Below are 13,506 nucleotides of genomic sequence, written 5' to 3'. Positions count from 1 at the left end.
TGTTTTTTCGGAAGGAGGGAAGGAAGGAAGGAAGGAAGGAAGGAAGGAAGGAAGGAAGGAAGGAAGGAAGGAAGGAAGGAAGGAAGGAAGGAAGGAAGGAAGGAAGGAAGGAAAACATTTCTCTGTCCCACCAAAATAGTTGACTCACCAGCCTCTCTGACATCGGTGTCTTGTCTCCATCAGGGAGATGTTGCTCCAAAGCCAGAACAATGCAATTGGCTATAATCGTAGCCAGGATCATATATTCAAATGGAGTGAAGGCAACGGTTAAGGAAAAAACTCATAAAGGCAAGGCACCAGCAGCAAATGCATTCAGTTTCCCGATACTGAATCTCGATGAATGATCCCGATTTTCTCAAATCCATTCTAAAGCCCAAGTACATACAAAAGTTTACAGTCCCCCTCTAGTCGATTATGTCAAATAAAGGTCCTGTCTAATCGAGCAGGAGGTTTTCTTTGCTTTGGAGAAGAGCAAAGAAGTGGGGAAAAAACCCCAGAAGAAAATCCGCTTTTGATTGTTCAGGATCTCTCGGCTGATTAAACCAATAAAATCAGTGATCAAAAGTTTCTCCTGCAGCTATTATATTATATAGAATAGAATTCTTTAATTGGCCAAGTGTGATTGGATACACCAGGAATTTATCTTTGGTGCATACTTTCTCGGTTTACATAAGGAGAATAAAATACATTCATCAAGAATAAAAAGATACAACACTTAGTGATAGTCAAGGTTATTATTAAATTAAGGTGGGATTTTATTTAACATGGTCTTCCCTCTTCTCTCCAACTTGCCTCCATCTGCAAAATTCTAAAACCTCTAAGTTTGCACGGGGGTTTGTTCTCAGAAATCATTTTTTTTGCAAGCTGATAATTGATGGATAATATGAGCAATTAAAAGCAAAGTCTTCAAAGTTTACAAGCTGTAGAAAGGTATCAACCCATCCAACATTCTTTACGACAGTTAGGTAGTAGCGGAGCTCAAGAACAAGTTAAGCAAGCTCTGAGCTCATTTTAAATCTTGATTTGTTGAACATCTTCTCCCACTCAGTTTTGGAAATGAGCCAGAAATGGTTGGGATTCACCCAACACACACAAATATGATCACAAAGACAACATCTAGTAAGGATCGTGACTTACAAACCACGATCACCACATTCATTTCTCACATGCTTAAGTTTGTTCTACGGGCTCTGAGAAGAAATTCCCAGGGTTTTGAGTTCCTGTTCTGAACTCACTACACAAAGGCCTCTGTGCCAAACACACCAACACAAAACTAAAGCCTGTGAAACTTGGAGAAAAAAGTCCTCCATTTCTTATCCAACTTGGAGAGAAGATCAATTTCATAAGGTGGGGGGGGAAGCCATGGCTTTTCCATTGGACCTTCTTGCCCAGGTAGAACGTTCCACGTTACTTCAAGCAAATGAGCAGAGAGCAGAAGACAACCAAGGAGAACATTTAATGAAAAGAAGGACCAGAGGAGACATGATAGCAGTCTTCCAATATCTCAGGGGTTGCCACAAAGAAGAGTGAGTCAAGCTACTCTCCAAAGCACCTGAAGGCAGAGCAGGAAGCAATGGATGGAAACTCATCAAGGAGAGAAGCAACCTAGAACTAAGGAGAAATTTTCTAACAATGAGAACAATTAACCAGTGGAACAGCTTTTCTCCAGAAGTTGTGGGTGCTCAATCACTGGAAGTTTTTAAGAAGATGTTGGATAATCATTTGTCTGAAGCGGTGTAGGGTTTCCTGCCTAAACAAGGGGTTGGACTAGAAGACCTCCAAGGTCCCTTCCAATTCTGTTATTCTATTCTATTCTATTCTATTCTATTCTATATTCTACTCCTCATTATTCTATTCTTCATTATTCTATTCTATTCTATTCTATTCTTCTATTCTATTCTATTCTATTCTATTCTATGTTTTCTTGCTCTCTGAGTAACCCCAACTTCTACTCTATTGATTCGATATTGTCTGGATTATCCAACCAGTTTTTGCTTTCCCCATTCTCACCCTCTCTGAAAAGAGAAGAGGCCCACAGACAATTTTGCAATGTCGACTGTTTCCGTTGCTGCGAGATCTTACTGCATGCTGCTTCAAAATTGGCTGAAGCCGTTTTGGAGTCTGTCCTTACTGTTGTCCCAAAAGCGCTTTTTCGAAGAGGCAACTGGACCTTTCTGGTTTTTCTTTGAAGACGTTTCGCTTCTCATCCAAGAAGCTTCTTCGGTTCTCTGATATCTTCCCGTCCTCTTTGATGTTTTGCTCCTCATCCAAGAAGCTTCTTCAGCTCTGACCAGATGGCGGGGAAATGGAAGGATTTATATTCCTTGCAGATAGCTGGATTGGTCATTTGCATCCTTTTTTTTAGAGAGTCCTTAAGGCCCCTTGGAGGTTTATCTGTGTCCTCTAAAAGAATGCAAACAAGCAGCTGTCTGCAAGGAATAAAAATCCTTCCATTCCCCACCATTCAGTCAGAGCTGAAGAAGCTTCTCAGATGAGAAGCAAAACTATCTTCAAAGAAAAACCAAGAAAGTCCAGTTGCCTTTTTGAAAAAGCACTTTGAGTACAACCATGACCTGGATGACTGAGAATCTCCATAGACATGTTTCTACTATTTTTTTTTCTCCTTCGACCATCCTCTTAGCTGTTGTGAATTCTAGCTGGCTTAGCTATGCTTTCTCGAGCTCACTTACTGTATATCCCCAGCGTTCCAGCTGGGTAAGAAAAGACGCTGCAACCTGCAACCACATTGGGTTGTTAAGAGGAAAGCCTGTTGCTCGTTTGGGTGAATTATTATCTCTGTGATTTCAGATCAAAGGAAAACAACAGGCCCCTCCTGGGGAATTGCTTCGTGCTACACGTGCAGATCAAGAAACGCACAGAGAGAAGAAGCTCCTTAGCAACCTAACCCCAATCTTGAGTTGGAAGTGCCTTCTTGACTAGAATAGAAAATAGAATAGAATAGAATAGAATAGAATAGAATAGAATAGAATAGAATAGAATAGAATAGAATAGAGGAGGAGGAGAGAAGAGAAGAGAAGAGAAGAGAAGAGAAGAGAAGAGAAGAGAAGAGAGGAGAAGGGGGGGTGGAGAGGAGAGGAGAGGAGAGGAGAGGAGAAGAGAGGAGAAGAGAGGAGAGGAGAGGAGAGGAGAGAAGAGGAGAGAAGAGAAGAGAAGAGAAGGATGGGATGGAATAGAACAGAACAGAACAGAACAGAACAGAACAGAACAGAGGAGAGGAGAGGAGAGGAGAGGAGAGGAGAAGAGAAGAGAAGAGAAGAGAAGAGAAGAGAAGAGAAGAGAAGAGAAGAGAAGGATGGGATGGAATAGAACAGAACAGAACAGAACAGAGGAGAGGAGAGGAGAGGAGAAGAGAAGAGAAGAGAAGGGACCTTGAAGGTCTTCTACTCCAGCCCCCTGCTCAAGCAGGAGAACCTAGACCATTTCAGATAAATGATTGTCTAGTCTCTTCTTGAAAACCTCCAATGATGGAGCAGCCACAACTTCTGAAGGCAACTTCTGTTCCACTGGTTAATTGTCCTCACTGTGAGGCAGTTTTTCCTTAATTCCAGATTGCTTCTCTCCTTGATTGGTTTCCATCCATTGTTTCTTGTCCTGCCTTCAGGTGCTTTGGAGAATAATTTGACACACACACGCCTCTTCTTTGTGGCAGCCCCTCAAATACTGGAAGATTCCTATCGTGTCATCTCTAATTCTTCTTTTTCTTTAGACTAGCCAAATCCAAATCCCGCAGCTGTTCTTCATATGTTTTAGTCTCCAGGCCCCTTGATCCTCTTAGCTGCTCTTCTCTGCACTTTTTCCAAAGTCTCAACATCTTTTTTTTTTTGGTCGTATGGTGACCAAAACTGGTTGCAATTTTGACTTCAAGAAGACCACCTCTGCCCTCCTTCATAAAGGAGTGGGCGGTCTCCAAAACTGGCTAGCTAAGAGAAATGGGAGTGGGGGAAGATTTTGACCATTTCAGCTCCTTCCTCTTTCCAAAATCCAGACAGGCAGAAAGATAAGCGCAGGAAATTTTGTCTTGGCACCCAAACGAAGGAGCATCTGGATTTAAAATGAGCATCTAAAGGAGGGATGAATCTCTGCGAAAGGCTTAAGGGCAACGTGAGACAGCCTTGCATTTATCTAGTGAGGGGGTAGACCAGAATTAGGTACGGGAGGTTGCTCTGCCTTTCATTGAGAAATTCTGCAGTTTCTCTGGCTGCCCATCCTTCCTTTAGATTTAAAGATTTAAAACAAAAATTGGATGAAAATACATAGGTGGATAAAGGAAGTAACAGGCTTCCAGACAGAATACACACCAGAGCTGTTACTTCTAGGAATGATGAAAACAAAATATGAAAAAACAACAACATATATTATTTTACATATGACAATGGTGGCAAGATTGGCATTTGCGCAAAGTTGGAGAAGCTCAAGTAGACCCTCCGAAGAGTTAATAATTAGAAAAATATTGGATTGCACCGAGATGGACTTGAACTGAAAGGATGGATGGATTCGGATTTTTATGTAATATGGGAGAAATGGTATAATTGGGTCAAAAATAGATAAATTAAAAGATATTTAATTGAATGGAAAAAATGGATCGATTATTTACAAAACAGATATCAGATTAAGAGATATCAGATTGCTTTTGAATAATTAGGATGCATTATTTTAGAATGTAATGGGGGAGGTTAGGAAATGAAAAGACTTGGATGAGGCTAACTGGATTAGAAGAGAAAATCTTACTCTGTGTTTGGTCTATGTATAACAATACTTTGTGATTGACCTGGGAAGCCGGGGAGGGGGGGGTGTTGGGGGGGGTGAAGGGAGGGGGGAGGGGGTTGTGAGGGGGGGGGGGAAGGGGGAAAAATGTTTTTGTTTTTTAAAACTTTTTCAATAAAAAAAATAGGAGAAAAGGAGAAATAACAGATAAAGTTAGTAAAGAATTAGAAATTCTAATTAGAATTAGTAATATAATTTAGTAAAATTATATAGAGTATAGGAGAACACTTACGGGATGATATGTAAATACATTACATTTACATGTAAATGTAAATATGTAAATATGTAAACTCTTAACAAGAGTTAAGTCTTTTATTCCGCCGAGCTAGGCTAGCCTGATTAAGTAATTTTAATCGGGGTTTAGTTTTTATATTACTTAGTTTTTAATTTTGGCCACTATTTATATAAATTTTTAGTTTTGTTTTTATTGTATATTTATTGTATTTTTTTAAATTGGCTGTTAACCGCCCTGAGTCCTTCCGGAGAAGGGCGGTATACAAATAAATAAATAAATAAATAAAATGAAAATTGTTCAATCGTTAAAAATTCAATAAAACTTAAAAAAATAAATATTTAAAGAAGGGAGATTCCTCAGATTAGGAAAAGCAGGCAAGATAAAAAGGTAGGGGGAACCAACAAACCTCTCTTTGGCTATCTGGAGTTTTATCCCTGGTTTTCCATTCAACCCCCAAGTCTTAAGAAAAGAAGAAAAGTCTGTCTTAAAGCTGTGCAATTTAATAGTTAACAGAGTTGGAAGGGACCTTGGAGGTCATCTAGTCCAACCCCCCCCCTTGCTCACGCGCTAGGGATTCGAACCGCCGAACTGCTGACCTTTTTGATCGACAAGCTCAGCGTCTTAGCCGCTGAGCCACCTAGTCAGGCTCGTAGTCACAAGTAGTCCTTGACTTACAACTGTTCGTTTACTGACCACTCCAAGTGACAACAGCCCTGAAAAAAAACGGCGACTCATCCCCCGCTTTTTCACACTTAAAACCATTGCGGCATCCCCACAGCCAACTTTCGGATGCTTGGCAACTGGTTCGTGTTTATGACGGTCGCAGCGTCCCAGAAATCATGCGATTCCCCTTTTGCGACCATCCGGCAAGCCAAGTCCATTGGGGGGGTGGGGGGGAAGCCGAGTTCACTTCACAACCGGGTTTTCCCACTTAGCAACGGCAGCGCTTCCCTTCCCCCACCGGGGCAAGGAAGGTCGTAAAACGGGGCAAAACTCGCTTCGCAACCATCTCGCTGAACGACGGAGAGGTTGGGCTCTCCCTTGTGGTTGTAAATCGAGGACCGGGTGGAAGGGCGGAGCCATGGATGAAAACCACAACCGACAACGCCACCATCCACAGGCCCCTGTTTGTAACAATAAGATCCGATCAAAATGGTACTAAAATAAAAAAATTTTTTAAAAAATGCCAGCCAGAGAAATTGGACAGACATTCTCAAGCATGCTGAGTGGGAGGTAGGGGAAAAAAGTCTGTTTTTGTTTTTGTTTTTTTTTTAAAGGGGAAAATACTTCTGAGATAATTTTACATTATTCTGGTTTGAATAATACAGATTGCAGAGTGATGATAATCCTCACAGGTCAAAAAATATCAGGCGGTCTCTGAATTAGCTATAAATGGGACAGTCCCATGCATCCAATTTCAAACGGGCATATTTTTTTATGGGTTAGGATGCGGCCAATTTAAAGAGATCATCCTTCCCCTCCCCTTCTATTTCCTCTTTTATTTCCCCACGAAGCCTGGATTTAAGCATCAGGCCGAATTGCGATCTGCTCGGACCGTGGATCAAGTCACCACGGACAGAAAGTGCGAATCCTACCATGACACAAACCACGGAGTACAAAACCCTTAATCGATGGCTTCCCGTATCAAAGTGGCTTGTTTGCGCATAGGTTTCTTCGGCCGAGGCGGCTAGTTGGTTTGCGTTCCCACCTTGCCTTAAGCCACAAATTCAGGTTTGGGAAGCTACAAAGGCTCAGATTAGCAGCAATTAGCAATAGTAGCAGAACCCCCCCCAAATCGCGTTATAGCTCACCATGGGCGAATGTAAGATTGATTTTTTTTGGGGGGTGGGTGGGGATGTTTAGGATTTTGTCAGTGGTAAGCCATCAGTGGGAAACATGGGACGACCCCTTCTCTCTCTTTCTAAACTAAACAAGGAAGGTCAAACTGACACCAAAGAAAGGAGAGATTTTTTTTAAAAAAAAAAAACCAGCTTCTTCCTTCACTCCAAGGGAGAAAGGAGGGGGAAAAAATATTTTCTATTTTTCCAAAGCACCAGTAGGGCAAGACAAGAAGCGAGGGATGGCAATTAACCAAGGAGAGAAGCAACCGAGAACCAAGGAGGAATTTCCTGACAGTGAGAACAATAAACCAGTGGAATGGAAGTTGCCTCCGGAAGTTGTGGGTGCTCCATCAATGGAAGTTTCCAAGATATAGACAAACATTTTTTGTCTGAAATGCTATCTATTGGGTTTCCTGCTGGAGTGGGGGGGCGGGGTCAGACTAGAAGGCCTCTAAGGTTTCCTTCCAACTCCCTCATTCTTTTCCGTTCCAAATATCAGACAGCTGTCTGGATCATCTTGACCTAGCATGCTAGGAAGAGCTAAGGAACAAACCTCAGCAGGGCGTTGAATGGGGAAGCCAATCATACTCCGAAGAGGCTATAGGAAAAAGGAAACCAGACAGGGCGCATCTAAACCCACCCACCCCCAAAAAACTGCCCTATATCCTAGGGTAACAAACAGATGAACAAAAATGCAGCAAGCGGGGACTGGAAAAAGGTAGATTCTATAGGGCATTTGGGCAACCTTTTAAAAGTCGGTGTTTCTGAGCTTACAGGAGCATCTGTAACACACCGAGCCCACATGTAACAGATGCATCTAGGAGAACAATTCGCATAACCAAAAGTGGACTTCTGGTCAATGGGGTGGATGGGTGGAGACCTCTCGCCCTGTTATGGGGGAACTCACCCACACATTCCTCACCCCCACCCCACCCACCAAAAACCCACCCCTCCTTTCCTTGCAAAACAAAGCAGAAGAGTTGTCCAAAGGAGGTAGCAAAGCAGGGTTTTTTTTAGTCTAGGGGGACTCAAACAGCTCAGAGGCTGGAGAAGGGACGGAGAGACAACCCACCCACCCACCGTCTCCCTCTTCCCAGCAGCCCCTCGAAATCTCTACCGCTCCACTACCCCAAAAGCATTCCTGTTGGGAGAACCCCCTCCCTCCCCTCAGCCACGGAAGAGAAGGGTCCCCTCGGGCCAGCATGCCGTCACGCCCATTCCCAAGGCTGGAGCCCTCTTTGCCCACACCCAGGAAAGAGCCGCTGGTGGCCCTCCTTTCCCATATCCACGCGCGTCCCATGGGGGGGAGGGAGGGAGGAGGGATGGTCCCTGGGGTGCAGAGAAGGGGCATGTGTGTGTGTGTGTACGTGTGTGTGTGTGAGAGAGAGAGAGCTCCCCCCGCCCCCACGACCCCAGCTCCGGCAAGGATATGGCCACTCCGTGATGCGCTTGGCGTATTTGCGGATCACGTTGTCCTCGCTGAAGATGAAGAGGGAGCGGTTGACTGTGAAACAATTCTGCTTGACCGGAATGGGGTTGTAAAGAGCCATTGTCCGGGCCCGCTGGGCCTTGGTCTGCTTGTATATCGGGGGCCGCGGCGGGCCCGGTTGCCCCGGGGGCCCCTGGCGGCTGCTGCCGCGGGCCCCGCCGGGCCCCGAGGGAACCCCCGCGCCGCCAGCTCCATAGCGGCTGGGCAGGTCCTCCCCGAAGCGAGCCATGCTGGTCTCCCTTCTCCAAGCGCGCGGTGCTGGCCCTCCGAGCTGCAAAGACGCATCCCAGCGCCAGGAGGGAGGGAGGAAGCCTGGGCTTCTGGTGGTAGCGCTGGCGGCGGGGCTCTGCTGCTGTTGCTGCTTTGACTGGTGGCGAAGGCGGGCGGGCGGGCTGCGGCTCGGCTCTGGAAGCGGCGGCGGGGAGGATGCAAGGCGCCGCCGCCGCCCGCGCCGCCGCCGCCGCCGCTCAGGGGCGAGGCTCGGCGAGGCCGCTCAGCGCCCAAGGCGGAGGCGAGGCTGGGGTCTCCCAGCTCCGGCTGGAAGCCGAGCCGAGCCGCATCAACTTCCCACCCGGGAGCCTCTTTTCTTCCACCCCAGCATGGCGCGGCACGCCAAAAAGGCAGCCGGGCTCCCCCGCCGGAGTTGGGGGGCGAGCCGCAGAGATTGGCGAAGGCAGATCCAGAAGGGGTTGGGAAGCTACTTAGCTTGCGTGGGCCTCTCTCTTCTTCTTCTTCTTCTTTTTCTTCTTCTTCCTCCTCCTCCTCCTCTTTCCCGCGGCGCTGAGGTTTCGAGAGATGCTCTTGTGCTCCGCTTCCCAGGGCTCTTCTCCTCCTGGCCGGGGACGGGGGCGGCTGGGTGGCTGGGTGGGGAGTTGAGGGGGGGAGGGGGGGTCGCCGACAGCCTTGGAGAGAGAGCGAAATGGAAACGTCAAGAGCAACCGGTTAGTGAACCTCGCCCCTTCCAAAAAAAAAAAACAGGACAGAGCCAGCTGACAATCGGAAAGCCAATCAGCGGTGCCAGCTCCACCCGACTCCGCAAAGGGTACCCAACGAAGCCCCATATCAATAACGGGGAAGGGAGAGGAAGGATCCGCCCCTTCTCCAAGGCTCGGCGATAGAAAAAGGGGGGGGGCGTCGTCTTTGGAGAGCCAAGCCTTTCCTTCCTTCCCTTCCCTTCCCACCCTCTCACCTATCCCCCTTTTTTCTCTTTCTCCACGTCGCTTCCCCACCTGCTTGTGTGTGTCTGTGTTTTAAGCTTGGAACCTTCAAGGAGCCCCGGGGTGGGGGTGGAGACGGTGGGAAAGAAAAAAAAGGTGGGGGGAAACACGACACACGAGCCACGGAAGGACCAAGGGAAGGAGACAACCGGATGAAGAACAAGTTGGCTTGGGAAGAGGCTTGGAGAGATGGGAGTCTGGCTACGGGAGCTGTCCAGGTGCTGAAACGAAGGCGCTCGAAAACGCATGCCCATTGGCGCCTTTCTACTTTTGCACTCAATTTCCCAGCTTTCGGCTTTTCCTAAAGGTTTGGTTTTCCTAGAGTGCCGAGGAAGCAAAGGAAGGCCCCACGCCACCCCTTAGATCCTTCCGCTTGCAGCCAGTTCTGAAGAAACGCTCAAGTCCCTTCAAGAGTCTGGCGAGGTTGGCTTGGGTTTGGCTTGAAACGCGCTTTGAGGGATGGGGAGGGATGAGCTACGATGACCAGGATTGACCTCTGGCATGAAGCCAGAGGCCGACATTGTGAAGTCAAATTTGTACGGGCCTGACTTCGTACCTCCGGTCCGAAACCTAAAGGGGTTCGCTAAGGATTGAGTGAGATGGGTGAATCTTGTCGACAAATTGTTGATCGGTGGAATTTATCCATCCTTCTCATTCTTGAAAAGACGTTGGCATGTAGAATGATCCCTGTCTTAGCTGGGAATAATGGTCAATCTTGAAGATTGAATGGTCAATCTCTTCCAACTCACACATACAGATACCAAAAGAAAAAAAAACTTTTATGAAGTCATTCATGGTTTTCAGGCCTATTCAATAATGAACCCGATTCCGTCCACATAATAATAGCTGTCAACTTACAACCACAATTGAGCCCAATGTCACTTTGTTCTGTTGCTAAGTGAAAAATTTGTTGTGTTTTGCCCCATTTTACGGCCCTTAAGTTGCTAAGTCAGCAACCCGGCCCTTGAACGAATCTGGCTTCCCCCTTGACTTCGCTTGTCATAAGGTCACAAAAGGGGGATCGCAGATTATTGCGACCGTCATAAATGTGAGCCAGTTGCAAAGTATTTAAATTTTGATCACGTGACCGCGGGTATGCTCCAATGGTCGTTAAGTGTGAAAAACAGTCCTAAGTTACTTAGTTTTTCAACGCTATTGTAACTTACTGTAACTTCAGTGCTATTGTACTGTAACTGGTCACTAAACTGTTGTAAGTCCAACATTACTTCTAGTCAGGGGTGAAATCACACGCACGCGCAGAAGGTAAAAAACACATTACTTCCCGGTTGAAACCAGGAAATAACGACATCGGGTGGATGGGCAGAGGTTTGCTCTGCCATCAGTACCGGATCGCCGAACTATCAGCCATGATCGCTACCGGATCATGCAATCCGGGAGCAATTTCACCCGTGCCTCTAGTGTCAAAAACAGTCCTGTGCTCCTGAGCATGTCAAATGGTGGATCAAAACCAACTTCCTATCCACCAGAAAATTGTCTTCCTTCAGGCTGCCCAACTGAGCTACCCTTTCCAAAGAAATGTCTGAACACAGACTTGTGGATAAATATTTAGACTCTGCTCTCTTTCATTTTCGGTTAACGCCCTATGACCAAAAGCAGAAGCCAATCACAGCGCCAATTTGTCTCATGTGCCCAACAGAGACTCTGTTGAGCCTCTGGTGGCTCAACAGACTAATGCAGTCTGTTATTAACAGCAGCTGCTTGCAATTACTGCAGATTCTAGTCCCACCAGGCCCAAGGTTGACTCAGCCTTCCATCCTTTATAAGGTAGGTAAAATGAGGACCCAGATTGTTGGGGGAAATAAGTTGACTTTGTATAATATACAAATGGATGAAGACTATTGCTTGACAAAGTGTAAGCTGCCCTGAATCTTCGGAGAAGGGCAGGATATAAATGCAAATAAAAAAACCATTTGTAATACCAGCTAAATCAAGACCACACCTAGAATAATGCATCCAGTTTTGGTCACCACACTATAAAAAAGATGTGGAGACTCTAGAAAGAGCGCAGAGAAGGGCAACGACGGTGATTAGGGGACTGGAGGCTAAAACATACGATGAACGGTTGCTGGAATTGGGCATGGCTAGTCTAGTGAAGAGAAGGACCAGGGGAGACAGGATAGAAGTGTTCCAGTATTTGGGGGTGCTGCCACAGAAAGGAAGCGGGTCAAGCTATTTTCCAAAGCATCTGAAGGCCACACAAGGAATAACGGATGGAAACTGATCAACCTGGAAATAAGGAGAAATTTTCTGACATTGAGAGCAATCAACCCATGGAACAGAAGTTGCCTTCGGAAGTTGTGGGCGTTTCATCCCTGGAAGCTTTCAAGAAGAGACTGGGCTGCCATTTGTCAGAAATGGTGTAGGGTCTCCTGCTTGGGTGGGGGAGGGGGGCTGGACTAGATGACCCACAAGGTCCCTTCCAACTCTTGTCATTCTGTAATCTGTACACCTTCTGCCCGATCCTTTTTATGCAGAGGAAAAAACGAAGAAGAAGAGTCAGCAGAAAGAACCATCACTAAGGATCACACAAGTGCAAAACCAGGGATAGTTAGAAAGCCCTCGGACTTAAATATATGACTCCAACGATATTCTGATGCCATTATTAGAACATGGCAGGTTGTGGATGCTCTTTTTTTAAAAAAACAGCCCCAACATTTGGGCTTCTGGTGGCTCAGCAGACTAAGTCTGTCTGTTATTAACACAGCTGCTTGCAATTACTGCAAGTTCAAGTCCCACCAGGCCCAAGGTTGACTCAGCCTTCCATCCTTTATAAGGTAGGTAAAATGTGGACCCAGATTGTTGGGGGCAATAAAGTTGACTTTGTATATAATATACAAATGGATGAAGACTATTGCTTAACACTGTGTAAGCCACCCTGAGTCTTCGGAGAAGGGCGGGATATAAATTCAAATTTAAAAAAAAACATTTACAGCATGGAACTAGGAAATCAACAAACTTAATATTCAAGGACAGTGATCTGATGTCATAAGGATCCCACACAACTTCCAAGAGGAGCAAGCTCTTCGTTTGTCCCTGAAGACATTTCGCTTCTCACCCGAAGAAGCTTCTTTGGTTCTGACTGAATGGTGGAGAATGGAAGGATTTGTTATTCCTTACCGTCATCTGGTTGTTAGCGCTCTTTCTGGGAGTCCGTTGTGATCTAGGCCCAAGTAGTTATCACCAGACACAATCAGTCCTAAACAAACATATTTTATTAGAACACCTGAGGATTACGTCATTCTCAGCTTAGTCCAAATTAATTGCAAAACAAAGTCCTTCAGAAAAAGTCCTTCGGCCTTATCACAAACCTTTGTCTTCTTTGGCACCCTGCCAAAGGCTTTTCTTGGCAAAGCCCCACAAAGTTCAAAAACAAGAGATGCTGACTAGAAACAATTGCAGCAACGTTGCTTTCCTACAAAGAGCCCAAGAGCTGTTGCTGCTCTTTTAAGCCTTATGGGAGAGGCCAATCATCTCCTGGCCTTAATACTGAGTCGTCCTTTTTGCTTTTGCTGCTCTTGCCTTCTGGCAGCTCTGTGCATATGTGCACTAGGAACAGGCTCCTCCTGTTCCTCTGCCTCTCTGCTGTCCACCTCTGGAGGCTCCAGAGTCCATGCATCGCTCCCAGATGGCCCTGGCCCCATCTCTGCCTCCAATGCAGAGCCCTCATCCGGGCCTTCCCCTGACTCCAGGACTGGCCGATTGTCCTCCCCAGTCTCCTCACTGTCCGACTCCGCTGCCAGCTCCGCAGGCTGCTGGCGGACCCTAACAGAGGCCACCAAGACATCAACACTATCATTTTTTTGACCAAAGCTAGCAGATCCGCAACGTTCAGGAGAAACTAAGACAGAAACTATGGCTTGCTTGCCATAGTCTCCTGAACATTGGAGGCCTCCATTGGGGAGGAAAAAAAAGATGGTG

At 46.2% G+C, this 13,506-nt stretch overlaps 1 protein-coding gene across 1 annotated transcript in view; it reads right to left on the bottom strand.

Moving 5' to 3' along the window:
• The window catches only part of CACNA1B (calcium voltage-gated channel subunit alpha1 B), a 218,663-nt gene extending 210,084 nt beyond the window's left edge, over window positions 1-8,579 (bottom strand). Inside the window, exons 1-2 of the mRNA XM_058159704.1 lie at window positions 8,293-8,579; window positions 149-254 (exon numbers count right to left, since the gene is read on the bottom strand). Coding sequence (XP_058015687.1) covers window positions 149-254; window positions 8,293-8,579 — 393 coding nt within the window. The remainder of the gene's footprint in view (window positions 1-148; window positions 255-8,292) is intronic.
• Window positions 8,580-13,506: the final 4,927 nt, after the last annotated feature.

The sequence above is a fragment of the Ahaetulla prasina genome, chromosome 16 (assembly GCF_028640845.1).
Source record: "Ahaetulla prasina isolate Xishuangbanna chromosome 16, ASM2864084v1, whole genome shotgun sequence".
Taxonomy (NCBI): domain Eukaryota; kingdom Metazoa; phylum Chordata; class Lepidosauria; order Squamata; family Colubridae; genus Ahaetulla; species Ahaetulla prasina.
This window is presented reverse-complemented; position numbering and strand designations above follow the sequence as displayed.